This window comes from Rhododendron vialii, chromosome 4a (genome assembly GCF_030253575.1).
Source record: "Rhododendron vialii isolate Sample 1 chromosome 4a, ASM3025357v1".
NCBI classification, from domain to species: domain Eukaryota; kingdom Viridiplantae; phylum Streptophyta; class Magnoliopsida; order Ericales; family Ericaceae; genus Rhododendron; species Rhododendron vialii.
The window spans coordinates 4,602,301-4,616,971 of record NC_080560.1 but is presented as its reverse complement, the minus strand read 5'-3'; the positions used below and the strand labels follow the sequence as shown (position 1 = coordinate 4,616,971).

The 14,671-nt window shown below is 38.7% G+C and overlaps 1 protein-coding gene across 2 annotated transcripts; it reads right to left on the bottom strand.

Moving 5' to 3' along the window:
- Positions 1-622: 622 nt before the first annotated feature.
- Positions 623-13,267, bottom strand: LOC131323452 (GBF-interacting protein 1-like). Of its 2 annotated transcripts, none has more exons than XM_058355256.1 (11): positions 12,889-13,267; positions 10,211-10,254; positions 9,731-9,833; positions 8,489-8,618; positions 7,926-8,353; positions 7,620-7,799; positions 5,240-5,603; positions 3,650-3,950; positions 3,244-3,405; positions 2,263-2,754; positions 623-1,433 (listed from the first exon to the last, which is right to left on the bottom strand). In XM_058355256.1, exons 1-11 carry the CDS (start codon positions 13,046-13,048, stop codon positions 1,146-1,148), a joined length of 2,652 nt encoding a protein of 883 aa, XP_058211239.1. In that variant the 5' UTR covers positions 13,049-13,267; the 3' UTR covers positions 623-1,145. The 2 variants fall into 2 exon arrangements, with proteins under 2 accessions (XP_058211239.1, XP_058211241.1); XM_058355258.1 differs by having other exon boundaries at positions 5,240-5,600.
- Between the last annotated feature and the right edge of the window lie 1,404 nt (positions 13,268-14,671).

Genomic DNA, 14,671 nt, shown 5'->3' with positions numbered 1-14,671 from the left:
GTACACTATACCAATTGAAATCAATGTCAGAATTTCCCAATGAAACAGCCAACTGAAACAATAACCAAAAATTGCTACCAAAGGCTTCTGATGAACTTGAAACAACTAAGAATGTATCAATCCTCGCGCTGAAGTCACGAAAAAACTGAGAGACTGAAATGTTCAACGCGTTCCAAGAAATTCTCCTGTTAAATCCCAAAACAAAACATCATTCCAGGAACCTCCAATCTTTCAGTGGAATGAAGAGATACTGATTAATCGGCTATTCATGGATTATTAGTACGCCGATGATATCTGCTTAAGAAAGTAAATGGATAACAGGATCTAAAGTAGATACATTCGTTTTTCGGTGTTCTGCTTTTGTTCCTACGTTTAGAGTAATGTTGCAATTAGGCAAACCCTAACCGACGTAGTTAACCATAGTCATTAATCATTAAATGTCTGAGAGAATAATACGATAGAAATTACTCCAACTGCTATTCACAGAGCTACAGAAACACGACCCTAAAAAAGGAAGAAATGATTTTGATTTTCCCGGCATCAGGAAGAATTTACTATCTCCATGCTTAACCGAAAATGAAAAACGAAGTCCCAAGTTTATCAATGGTGCATCAATACCAAATGGAGCAATTGAATGGTTCTTTTTGCTTATGCCAAAACCAGTTACAACATCCTTTCTTGCTATCAAATCACTTTATACAGGTAAGAGGGCGAAAGATTGGAAAAATCACCTAAAACCCTAATCTTACCGACGAGAAGCCTATGAAATCTCAAATGAAAAGGTGAGGGGGGTAACAAGGGACAAGGAAAAGTTTCTCAACGCTCAAGTTTCTATCAATGAAGAGCTAAATGGTTACACCGCATACAGAAGCAAGAAAGGAAGACCTGCACATACCCACCTCAACTAACTTAAAATGGTTGATCCGTTACATAGGAGTTTAACTTTAGTATGTTCCATCCAATCAATCAGAAGATACAGCTGGCTACCTTTTAGAATCCCTCTTCAGATTTACACTCAATTCAGGCCAATCTCGTACCTTCTCCATGTCTTCGTCCATCCCAAATTGTTGGAATCCCCAAAATAATCTCAATACCGAGGTTTGCATTTCTTGTTTTGCTGGTTTAGGAAAAGACAGATCGATCCTTCAATAATTATTGGGCCAGTTAAATTGTGCATGCTGCGGCTGATAAGCACCGGCTGCAGGTCCCGAAATATCAGCAGGTGAAGCCATGGTCTGAGACTGTTGTAGAAGAGGGTGAACGGATGATGCTGAAACTGTTTGTGCAGGGTGATAGATACCAGTAAAGGTGCCATGGCTCTGAGGTGGGGTGAAAGAAACTGGACCCTGCGGAGGAATATTGTAAAATGAACTAGGCTGTAAGCCAGAGATGTCTCGGCCCGGTGCAGCAAACCATACCGCTGAACCTTCGCTCTGCCAGAGAACAAAAATGAAAAGGCAAGAACATGTGACTATATAATTCTGATTAAAAAAAAAATACTATGCAATGTTAATCCTTTTTTCCAAGTCTGGAATCTGGGGGAAGAAATCAAAATAATAGATACGTAGATAGTTATGCATATAAAGAAAGAAGAAATACAAAATCATTGAGGTACAACTTGCGTCCTCTTTTCTGTTTTCCTCTTTTCATGACAAGGAAGGTGGAAAAGGCAAATGGCTCACGTTCTGACTTCAATTTCCAAAATAAAAACACATTGTATGACTTGGAATTGGAATATGAAGAGTTAGATTCTTTCAAGAAGGAGCGTCAACTCTGATCGCATGAACCCAATAACATCACAATGTTCATAATCCCAACCAAACCAAACTGAGCCTTGCGGCTAAAGTCTGAGTCTCTGACAATGTACAGCCAAATGGATGTACAAAGTCTAAGATTGAATGCTAAACATAATCCAAACCAAACTGAGCCTTGTGTCCCGATCAATTGGCTTGGCTGAATCTTTTTCTGCCATTCTGCTCTGTAAATGAAAGCTATATCTACCGAACTCACCTCGCTCTTTACAACTACATCCCATGTTAATTTAGGCCTTTCCCTCTCCCTAGGCTTTCAAGTTTCAATTAACAGTAATCATAACAGTCCCAATCAATTGACAGCTAACACATGACATGGTTTTATTCTATCGTCATCAAATCCAACCGTAACACTATGGTAAACATATTCCAAAAGACCCCTAAACACCAAGAGTTTTGGATACCAAACAAAAATAATAAGCCTAATCTCATGATGTAAAATAAAACCAACCTGCTGTCCTGTCATATAGACGTTATTTTCCTTGAATTGGGGTGTTGCGAGATCCTCATTGGCAGTTGAGTTTCCAGATGTTGGAGTAGAACTGGGATTATAACCAGCAGGGGAGGAGCCATATCCATAGTTTCCAGCCATCGCAACGTGCGCTGGGTTTCCAGTGTTATTCCCCGCTTTGTATTGTGGAAGTGAATATTTGGCAGTAGCCCCTGGTGGAGCTGGATATATGCTGCCAGCCTGGGGTGGTTGCTGCGGGAATGCACCATTGCTTAAGAATTGATGGATGGATGGAGGGGGAACATAGAATGGGGAGAAATAGTGACCATATGGAATGTAGTTTGGATGATAATGGGGTATAGGCATCCCGGTTGGATGTCGAAAGACAGGGAGGGGTTGCTGAGTTAGAGGTATCGAGCTCTGCGTGCCCTCAGCAGCTTGAGTCACAAGAGAAGTTGGACCCGCCGTAGACAAAACCAAAGAGTTCACACCCTGCAATTTGACATGCAAGCAAAATAATGGTACATGATGATATTAGTGGATATCTAAAAAACTTAGCACAAGGTAGGAAAAACTTCATGCCATATCTCATCAAAAGTTCTTAGGTCATTGATGAAGCAAAGCATATGCTACATTATACAACATTCAGCAGATGTCCTATGTGGAGCAAACACATGTGCCACACCGACATGTAATAGCCATAGAAAAAGGTAGTGCGTGGATTTTCTTTCCCTGAAAAACAAGTTATTCAACATATACACAGAAAGACACCCACGGCACATCGACAACTCCTGAGATTCGGATAATGTGGACGGAATTAATGGGCAATAAGACATGTACATCATGAATCAGCATTGTAAGTAGTTCACCAAAATATATTTCCAAAGTAATTTCTCCGCAACTTCAGCAAAGAATTGGTAAAACTCTCCCAGTGTTTACTTGACGTGGCTAAAAAGTCATAGGTCCTAGAAATGTACAAACCTCTTGAGTAGATTGAGAAGTCTGCGGAGATAAAACTGCAGCATTCCCGTTGTACTTGGTTGCAACTCCAGTTGCATGGAACGGAGAAATGCGACCATCACTGTCAGTCCCAGACCGATAAAACTGCGCATAATAGCTGGCTGGATCCAATAGTGGCGGAATCTATACACAAAACGATACAATAACCAAACACTCTTAGAAGTACAAAAGTTAAAAGTCAAAATCCACAAAAAAGCATACTAATGGAAAAACTCACAATCCATATTCAGTTTGAAAACATAACATCAAATAAAATGGGCACCACTGTACAACTTATCCTTTAGAAAACAGCCATGGACAAGTTACAGATAAAATACAAAATAACAATCAAGTAACAGCAGAAGACACATGAGAATGAAAGCCATACAACGAAGCTTGGGAGGCGAGAAACGTCACGTGCTTGAGACTCTGTGCTTTCAAGTGGTGCAAGCGGGCCTCCAACTATTGGTGGCATGAAACCAAAACTATAGCTTGGAGAAGTATGAATCATCGGAAATTGACGGCTACCAGGTGGCAAGGCAGCCTCTTGCTTAGACTCATCATACTCGGGAACAGTAATGGATGAAACATTGCCCGCACCAGATGACAATTTTTCCGGTCTATGTATTGGTGATTGAGGATGGTCATGATAATCACCTTCGTCCGTAGTTGCCAACGCGTTTTGTTCACTGAATCCAAGGATTTAAAAAAAAAAAAAAAAGATGTTAAAGAACAATACTCAAAGGCATCAGTATTCATTCAAAGAATGGACTGCGACAGGAGGGTAACAAATTGAACACTTACTAGCTCAACACACACAATGCTTCATTAATCTAGAGCAAAAGAATTTTGGTCAAGTAAAACCAAGTCAATACTTGAAGATTCATTTCTTATCACACCCTTCAGAATGTAGTAGTGTTACCCAGAAACTAAAACCCTAGCAATTTATGATTTGGAACGCAAGTCCTAAATGTGGTACTTTTTGGACCCAAAATAGTGAATTTAGCAATACATGAAAAGAGATCCAAACTTTTCCCCTAAGCTCCATACCATGAATGCACCTTATAAAGGATCTTCGTCCACAGACTCATCCATACCATGCATGGTCCTTAGGTAACGGTATGGGTAGGTACCAAGTCCCGTTATGGCCGGTAGTGGAGTGTGAACGCACCTTATAAAGGATCAAAAACTTTACAATTTAGCGTAATAGCATGGCCCTTCATCATTCTTTGTAACATGCAAATTTGTGCATCAACACCGATTGCCAAGTTGTTCGTAAGGAAACAGAAATTGAGTACTGGGATATTAGTCTTGAATGGGTTTCGATCTCAGAAGAGAAAGACCTTAATGGGTCACTAGAAATTTGTGGAATCAGGGATAAACCATGTGAATTCAGGGCGGAGTGCACTATAATGATGTAAGAAAGAAAAGAATAGGAGGAGAGGAGGGAGAATTCTACATATGGAAGAAACAGACAGGGAGAGAGGGAGGGAGGGAGAGAGAGAGAGAGAGAGAGGAAATTTGCCCCACTCGCTCCTAATCAACCATTTTAACGGCGCCTTTAGTCCATCTCAGCAAATTTTGTCACCAATTTGACTGAGTGGGACGGTAGGTGCCAAATTCAATAAAGTTCGTAGAGTTTAGGTGTTCAATTGAAGTTTATTAGAGTTTACGGGTTTATGAGACATTTGGGCGAAAGTTTGGGGGCCATTTTGAAAATTTTCCTTTCTCCTATGTTGTGCGAAGCACGTCTCTGGTTACCGTGACTGTTACACCCCGAAACCACGTCATTGCGACTGATACCGCTATAGCAACCGATACCGACATTTCAAACTATGATACCATGAGACAAGTCAAAGGTACTTCTTCCTATCTCCAAAGATTAAAAGGAATTAAAAATATTCATCATCTTAGCAAAATAAAATTACCGATATTTTAATCCATGTCAGGAAAGATAAGATTAAAAAAAATCACAAACCTTGAGGACTGCTCTGCTGTTTCTTCAACACTCTCAGAAGTTTCAGAAACAGGTGTGGGGTTACTTTCATTCTCAAGACCACTGTAACTAACATCAAAACTTCCAAAACAAAAACTAAATTTTTCAGCTTCAGGGACGTGGAGATGATTCGGGATGATAACTTGTTGACCATCTGACATGTGCAACTCCTCTAACTCCCTCTGTAATTTAATATAGGCTTCTTTTGAATCAAGGACACTGGGCACAGGGCACGACTGGGTATTAGCTTCCAATGTAGTAGGAACCTCAGATGAACCAGACGTCCCAGACACTTGAGCAAGATTAGAGTGTGGCTTTGGCTTCCACTCCTTACTAAGGCCCACTGCTGCGAAACAGATGAACCATGAGTTGATTGTGGACCTTGGTCGGAACACGGAAAACCCAACAAAGCAGCAAATGGTATAGTTGCCAAACCTACATGCACTTTTTTTTTTTCTTTTGTAAGATTATCGTCTTTTCACTTTATTTAACTAGTATTTTCCTACCAATTTTAGGTAGTTCCCATTCCCTGTTGCAATGAATTGGGGAGACTTCAGGTGCAACTGGAAATGGTTCTAACTTTGAGTTGCAAAATTGATAAATTCAAAAGACCAAACGAGAAGGATGCTCTGATTTTTTTAAAGCCCCGAACTAGCTAATTTCATGGGTAAAATCCTTAAATATGCAAAGATTTACATACAAATGCAATTCATTAGACAAAAAGGGACTCAAGGCCACAAAAAAAAAAAAGTACTGTACTTTTTTCAGCAACCAACCAAAATTATATTGAAAGGAAACAGCCAATTAATCTCCGATGGGTGTCAATTAGACTTGATATTTGTGTAAAGAGTACAAAAAAGTACATGAAAAGGGTATAAATATATTTTAAAGTGCTTTGAAGAGATACAAAACTCAACCTCTCTATCTATGGATCAGACAATACCTTCCAAACCTTAGAGAAAAAAAACAACAGAATCCCGCAAATGGTAAAGAAACCGATACCCAAAAAGAAGATATGTAACTAACTCTATCCCATAGGGAAATCAAAGAATTGCATATCGCTCCAACCAAACTCCCCAAAAGATTGAAAATATTAGATTGTTAACCACCAAGTCATCTAAAAGCTTAAGCTATTAGAGAGACGGACAACTTTATTACTCCCTCCGTCCCATTTTCATTGTCCATTATTCTGTTTGTCTCTTATATGTCTTTTGCCTATATCTTTTAGTGTGAATCTCGAAAAATATGCAATATGAATCTTGTTTGATAGATCTTGATTAGTTCTATAATACAAAATTTTCAAAATTATGAAAAACATTATAGATTGAAAAATATAAGCAATTCAAAAATGGCACGCAATTCAAAAATGGACAATGAAAATGGGACGGAGAGAGTATTTATGTTCTCAACACGCCCCCTCACGTGTAGCCAGACTCTACTCCATAAGCGCGCTAAAGACGTGTAAATTTTTTAATCATTAGGTAGGCGGTGAGTTTCGAACCCAGGATCTATTGCCTGCTATGATACGATACTAAACTATTAGCCACCAACTCATCTAAAAGCTTAAGCTGTTAGAAATAGGGGCAACTTTACTATTTATATTCTCAACAAATAATAATGCAAATCTTATAAATAAATAAAAACAAATAATAATGCAAATCTTATAAATAAATAAAAACAAATAATAATGCAAAACCATAAAGCTTTTGCTTTCTTGTTTCTTCCAAAACATCTAAAGTAGTTCAAAACCTTATGTGGCCACCCAACAACTATGCACCAATTGATATAAGTGGTACCATAAGCACAAGGCGAAGGGGGCTATGCAAGAATAAGTGGTTTGAAATTACTCATCCCTGTTACACATGATACACATTGGGGCAGAGGTTGTGTTACATCGCCTCCTTTGAAAGATGTCTTTAGTCATGAGACAATTATGGGCAAAAGACCACACAGACAACCATTTACCATTAGTCACGGTCGCTTTTCACGACAAGGAAAATGGGGAAACCTTGACTTTCAATGATCTTGAGGGGGAAAAAAGGAAATTACATGAGATTATCCCCGATGAGAGATGATAAGCTCAGAAGGGTTGGCACAATTTAGCATCTACATGAATCCAATATAATAGGATAACAACCGTTAAATAAAAAATTATGGAGGGTAAGTACCCTTAACATTCATCATACTAACATGATAATGTGCTGCTAAATTTTTTGATCGGTTATATGTATCAAAATTGTATGATGTTGGATACTCCAATATACCCTCAAACCTCCAAATACATTGCCAGTAGTTGTAAGTTGTAACACCAGTTGAAGCAGTACAAAAAAGTGTCACAAAAACGAAAGAACAAGGCAGGTACCTTTTTGAGAGCCAATTGTTTGCTGCGAGTGACTATTGTGACTAGATGAAGACCTTATAATAGAAGAGCCACCATGAGTAGATAACACAGGTTGTGTAGAATCCACAAGTTGATGCTTTCCAACCCCCATGGATTTGGTTGGCATATTTACTTGCATGGAGGAGCTCCCAGCATCTGAAGCTGTTATTTCAGTCAGTAGAAAAACCAAAGGATCATAAGCTGCTTTCATGTAATAAAAAAATCAAGTTCCGTGTATCAAATGATAACATTGTGTGTGTCTATCCCAAAAAGGTGCAAAGTCCTGACCATCAGCTGATTTGCCATCTGAAAGGACCAGTGAATTCTGTTCAACAGGAGTCCGCTGGCTTCCAACCTGACGCTTTATTGCACCCACAGCACCTGGGAGCCGTGAATCATGAGATGGCACCAGAACAGGATCTGAAGTCGAGAAATAGACTCCAGGTGAAGCTGCCTGGGTCCCAGCAATTGAGCTATTGCTCGAGCTTGATGCTAGTTGTTCATGTGAGTGCTCTTTCCCAAATCCAATGCTGGGGTTTTCCTTTGTCTTGATCGAGTGGACAAGTGCTGGTGGACCCCCTAACTTACCAATGTTAATTGCTGAAACCTCTTCAGATTTGTTGACCAAACTTTCAGCATCCAAATCAGAAGCATGTACGGCACCAGCACGCCCAGGAGACCCCGGAGCGGGACCATTGGTCAGGATGGTGGGAGAGCTGCAAAACAGTCAAATACCCCAACAATTGTGAAACTACATTGCTCATTGCAATACCAATTTGACTTGATAACTTTGAAGACTACAGGGTAAGACACGTGAATGTTGTTTAAACATTTATTTCAGAGAGTAGCACCTTTCGGCAGGAGTGATATCCTTAATTTTTGTCTCCTGGGAGGCAGGCAAAGACAAGAGTCCACCAACTTTCTCAGCTTGATTAATTCCGTTTTCCTTTACAGGAGCAAAGTTTCTGCCACCACCAGCATCTGAAAAGAGGTACAAAAGAGAAAAAAAGAACTGATGTATAAATGAGACAAGTAACTAACAAGCTGCATAGGAAAACTTAGAGATAAATGATTATCGCAAATGCTTTTGGGTCTATCTGGTATTGTGGCTAGAAAGTATGTCTATGCTGTAAAAGTACTTCAGTTTATGTTTGGTAAAACATTAAAAGCATTTCAGCTAAAAGAGATGAAGGCCAAAAGCCCTTCCAGGAAGTCATCACTGAAAGGCCCCTGATGCAAAAACAAAATGAGGCACGCAGGCAGGTCTACCGATCAGTAAGGCTACAGAATAGGACATTCCTTTAAACTTACTACTTCGAACTTAACCAAAGCACCATGCCACCATCCTCACCCTTCCACAGTCTAGGCAGCTTATAAAGCATTCCCAAGAAGGGACATCACTTTTTAAATAGTCCCTAACCAACCTCTATCCACAACTATCTGCAAGCTCTGGAAAAACCACGTCCAATCTTGCCTCCCGAGACCAAAGATGATGCCAGAAACCGCATCACAAACCTCAAGCCAACCCCTCCCAACTACCTTCCAGAGACGTACTCCACAAGGCATGTTGAACTATAAAAGACATCCAGCCTCCCAACTGCTCATATATAATGCAGGAAATGCTTTGTCATGCTTTAAGAGTACAGGGGTCAAGTGAAAAGGAATACTTCAGAGGTCTTAGCCCTTACAGAGTATCAGTTCCAAGAAGCAATAACAAGGAAAGCAACATGACTACATCAATAACAAGGAAATTCTGGCAAGTGGGAACATATTCTCGACAAGAAATCACATCAAATGGTGCAAACCAAATCAAAGGGATAGATTCATAAGAGAGATAAATCCCTAAAAGGGATACAAAGAGACTAAGCTCCAATATTCTTTAATCAATACATCAAAAACTACCTAATGAGGACTCAAGACACCGATTTTAGAAAAAAAACCCTACTAATACTAAAGACACTAAAATGACCAACAATACCCTAAAACGTGCTGCATCAAGACACCTATTTTTAGAAAGAACCCTACGAATACTAAAGACACTAAAATGACAACAATACCTTCAAACCTACTGCATCATCAAAGAAGTACATTACCATTCGTTGTGGGGCGAGAATAATTGCCCCGGCCACCCCTGCTCCCTCTCCCCTGCGTACCAGGTCTCCGCCTTGATTCTCCGGACTCTTTGTTGCTCAAAATCTGCAGGAATACAAACACCAAGATACCAAAATATATAAAGACAGACCTGAATTCGCAGCACGTAAAGAACTGAAATCTTTGTCAGATCCGCCAGGTACACCAAAAACAACCATCTTACACGTAGTTATTGAATGTTTTTTTGTATCTGAAGTGATAAACATGCTAAGATGAACTCCTTTATGGATCATACAAAGATCTCTACAAATCAATTTTGAGAGAAAATTGCTCCGTCCCTAACCAACTTTTTCCCTATTTTCAACCATGCCACTGGTACCTCTATTACACATAAAAAAGTACACTCTGATCAACAATTTTTATAGAGGAATCAACAATATAACTTCACCCTTTTTCAGTTACATTGCATGAAATAGTTTTACCTCTTTTTTCCGGTCACGTTTCCTTTTGACTTCGTGAAATGGATCTGTGAAATCATAACACACTCTTTTAATTGCTTCAGTTGGAGAATTGAAGGTAAAATATAAAAGAGGATGATGGACTAAAACACATAATCCTGTATTTGATAAGATACAATTCAACAAAATCTCTATAGGCATCACACACTTTAGCGATAAAGGAAAAGCAGTTTGTGGCACTTCAAGTTCAACCAATGTACAGAACAATCTTATAGGCTGTGCACCCAACTTATAGTACTTTGTGATCCGCCAATAACTAGGGCATCAACTGTTAACACATGAATAAGCCGCTGAATCACTTAACCAGAGCTCAAAAAATAAAACTTCAATTAGAGCAGTTACAACGATTCTTTAGAATTTAATGCGATCTCAAAACTGATCATGGAAAAAAGACCATAAATACCAAGGGTTAACTATGAGTTGAACCTGAATCTCTAAAAGTCGATACTGAAATGACTTCTTTGATTAGCCAAATCCTAAGAACTTAGGCCAGTTTACATGCGTAGACATTCTAGAGGTGTACAACTGTATATAAATTCTTCAAATGCTTTATAGGTTAGTCAAAGTACACTATGCAAATCTAAGATAGTTATAATACATACACAGGCTACTAATGAAGTCCAAGAAAACAACCCTGTTTACCACCCTTCTCAGTATCACTTTGAACACCTCATGGATCCACATTTCAAAGAGATCTGCACCGGAAAATAATTTAAGCAGGATTTCTGCTCATGTGCACTAACACTTCGCCATTTATTTACGATCTTAACATCCTATAGGCTACATCAAATATTAGGCTAATACAGAAAAACAGCAGTGTTGAATTTCGAGCATCTTACATTCAACCAACACCAACACCACATCTATGTAACACTGACACGGACATAACACCGCCACTCTAACACGTAAATTTTAAAAAACTGGAGGAAACGACATGTTGGGGGACACTTTTTAAAATCTATAAGTATATGTATACTGTTGTATGAATAAAAAACAAAAAATAAGGTTGTAATTCTAAATATTTAACACCGTACCTTATATCATATTTATCATTACATTATTTACAAAAGTACATCAACAAAAAGAGTTTCACCATGTATGTCTTCATAGTCAATAAACCATCATCCTTCACACAAATTATAAGACTTCCATAAGTTATAATTAGAGTCTATCATTTTGTTTAAGGACCCAAACTTGTGTTGCGAGTGTCCTGAGAGTGTCCGAAGCATTTTTTGTAGTGCCCTTGAAGTGTCCAAAACGTTAACGTTGAGAAAAAACAGGACACCTCGGATTTGAGTGTCAGACACGTGTCAAGAGAATGTCGGTGTCCGATAGGGGAATGTGACCTTCCACGAACTGTGTGTGCTGCATAACCCCACATGCATACTCATAAAAACAAGCTTTTAAAAATCGACCGAAACTAAGTTGTGAAATGATTTCAAATGTCACTTTATGCAGCATCTCCGGCCCATAAACTCAATTTTGTTTAAAAGCCTCTCATCCTTAACTCAAACCCATATCAAGGAAGACAACAAATTTTACTCAAACTTTTTAAAAGTCATTTTGGGTCTTTCAAATTCACAACTACGCCGTCAAGTTAGGCTTTTACACAGCTCTATGCTTAAATATGGGATTGCATATTAAAGTTCTTCATATCAAATCGAGGAAGGCAGCAAATTTTACTCAAACTTTTTGAAGGTCATTTTGGGTCTTTCAAATACACAACTACGCCATCTGTTACGATTTTACACAGCTCTATGCTTAAATTTGAGTTTGCACATTAAAGTTCTTCATATCAAATGAATCTTTTACAGTCCCTATGGATTGTGAGAAAAGGTGAGATAAGAAAGGGGAGCCCTTAACGATGATTTGATGAGAAGGGGGAAGTAGTCAATCAAAAAATGCATGTTTTGTACTTTTCTCTCTATTTCCCACCAAACCACTCAATCCAAATGATTGATTCGGCAAGAAACTCTAATCCTTTATTTTCTTTTCTTATCAAATCCCTCTATTCAAGAGGGATGTTACTCCAACTTTGAGTAAGGAGATGTTCTAGTAGTAACTGAACCATAAGAAAACCTAATCATAAAGCAACAATACATAAACAGTGAAAACCCATTAAACTGAACCATACACTCCAACTGTCATCATTATATCCCTTACCAAAAAAATCCTCAAATTTTTTGAATGTCATTTTGGGTCTTTCAAATTCACAACTTTGCCATCAAGTGAGGCTTTTACACAGCTCTAAACTCAAACTTTAAGAGTGTGTTTCTGCTATATTATTGGACTACATGCGAATGACTTAGTCAAGTTGTTTCCGCTAAATGGTATTTTGAGTTGATGTATGTGAGGAGAATGAGCCGTAAAAACGTATGCGTTAGTCCATTTAGTTTAACGCAAACACCCCCAAAACCGAATCATATATAAAAAATAGCTCAATTCAGTCCACCCCCAAGAAACATTATAAAACCGCCATGAAATTGCAAAATCCCCAAAATTTGGCTCCAAACAGCTGAATCCACCGAACACGAATCACACCCGCAACGAAGATAAATCAATACCAAACCCAAAAAAAAAAAACACAGAGCCGAAGAGGCGAAGAAACAGGAAACGGATAAAAGGGGGCAAAACAAACAAACCCTGGAGGAGAAGCTTGCCGGCGGTCTCGTTGGGATCCATGGAGCATTCCTTGAGCATTGCGTATATCTCCTCTTCGCTGTGGTTGCCCGTGATCTCCCTGATGTTCTGGATCGTCTTCAGAACGCTGTTCGGGATTGAAACCCTAGCTCCACTGCTCATCTTTACAAAACACGGGGGTGAATGTATGTATAGAGGGATACACTTTTATGTGTATGCTAAATACATAGAAGGAGAGGGAGGAGGTCTGTAATGAAGAGGAGAGAGATTGGAACGGGGGGAATGCGATGAGGGAGAAGAGATGGGGAATGGGAAGACTTGGGAGGGGTTTTGAATTGATCTGTGTCAGCTACGGGAAATACAGGAGAGAGAGAGAGATCCACCAGGGCTTTTAGTTTAACTTGTTTTCTTGATTTTCTTACCTATTTTTTTCCGATCTCGACCAGCTTACGTGCACACACATTATACACATCAAGTAATTTTCATTTCCAATCCGGTTAAGACAAGGCCATTCGCACCGAAATTAGGAAATTTAAAAAATTACGGTCTAACTATAAGAATTGAACCTTAATTAAGGGCGTGTTTCTAATAGTGAAAAATTTATAAAATTTTATTTGTGGTTGAAAAGTTGTTAAGTGTTTTCAATAGTCAATAAATTGTTGAGAAATGTCAAGTTATTTCCAGTAGTTAATAAGTTGTCAATGAATTTGTAAGTAGAATTACTGTAGCAAAAAAAAGTTTTTGTTGACAACTTTTTTGTTAGTGAAAACATGATGGTAAAATACATAAACTTTTTTGTTAGTGTAAACGATATAGTAAAATGCGTTAAATTTTCGGTATTTTTTGTCAGTGGAAACACCCCATTTATTATGTGGGAATCACCCCCACCAAGAACTAATCCTATGGGCAAGAATTTTTCCAACAACGCTACGTACACTACTACTGACCACTCATCTTTTATATACGTGGGATGAGCCCCACAGATTAAATTGAGGAATGAACTTCACACATATATGTGAGAGATGAGTGGTCAAAGAGTGGCCGATAGACGTGTCCATGCCATTATTTCTTTATGGGTCTTTGATGTGTCTGATTTTCCACGTTGGTAACAGGTATACAATACTATTTACTATGTGAGTTTATTTGCACGCAAAGATTTTTGGTGATCTCAGTAGACTCCCCCAAACACCAGCTAAATCACCTGTGAGGTTTTTTTTTTATCAAAAAAAGAGACCTCCCTTCTAAATTTCAATGTGACAATGGCCTCTCCCTTACGTTGTTGTATAAACGAGCCGAGTCTAACTTTGTTGAATTTGAGCTAAAAATTGAAGTTTGAGATTGGTTTGAGTCTTAACGAGTCAAACTTATTTATTAAAAAAAAACATGCCTCTTTAATCGAGTCGAGTTTTTGTTGAACAAACCGAGTGATAATTAAGGCTCGAGCTCGGCTCATTTACTAACCAAATTGAACGTTAGTAAGTCAAACCGAGCCGAACTCGCGAATTGCAAATGAGTAAACAAGCCGAGCAGCTCGGTTTACTTGCAATTTGATTATCATCTTCACTTGTAGGTGTCTCTCGTATTTCTTATCACGAGCTGGACAATTGCTACCTTTTAGACTTAGTTTACCATCTGAACACGTAAATAGGAAGAAAATGTTACTCCAGTTAAAAGAGTTTTACTATAAATGATTAGATTCTGGAAAGAAGCTCATCCCCGTAGAAACTGGTACTGTATTGGTCTTAATGAAATAGGGCAATGCTAGGTTAAAAAAAAATATTTACC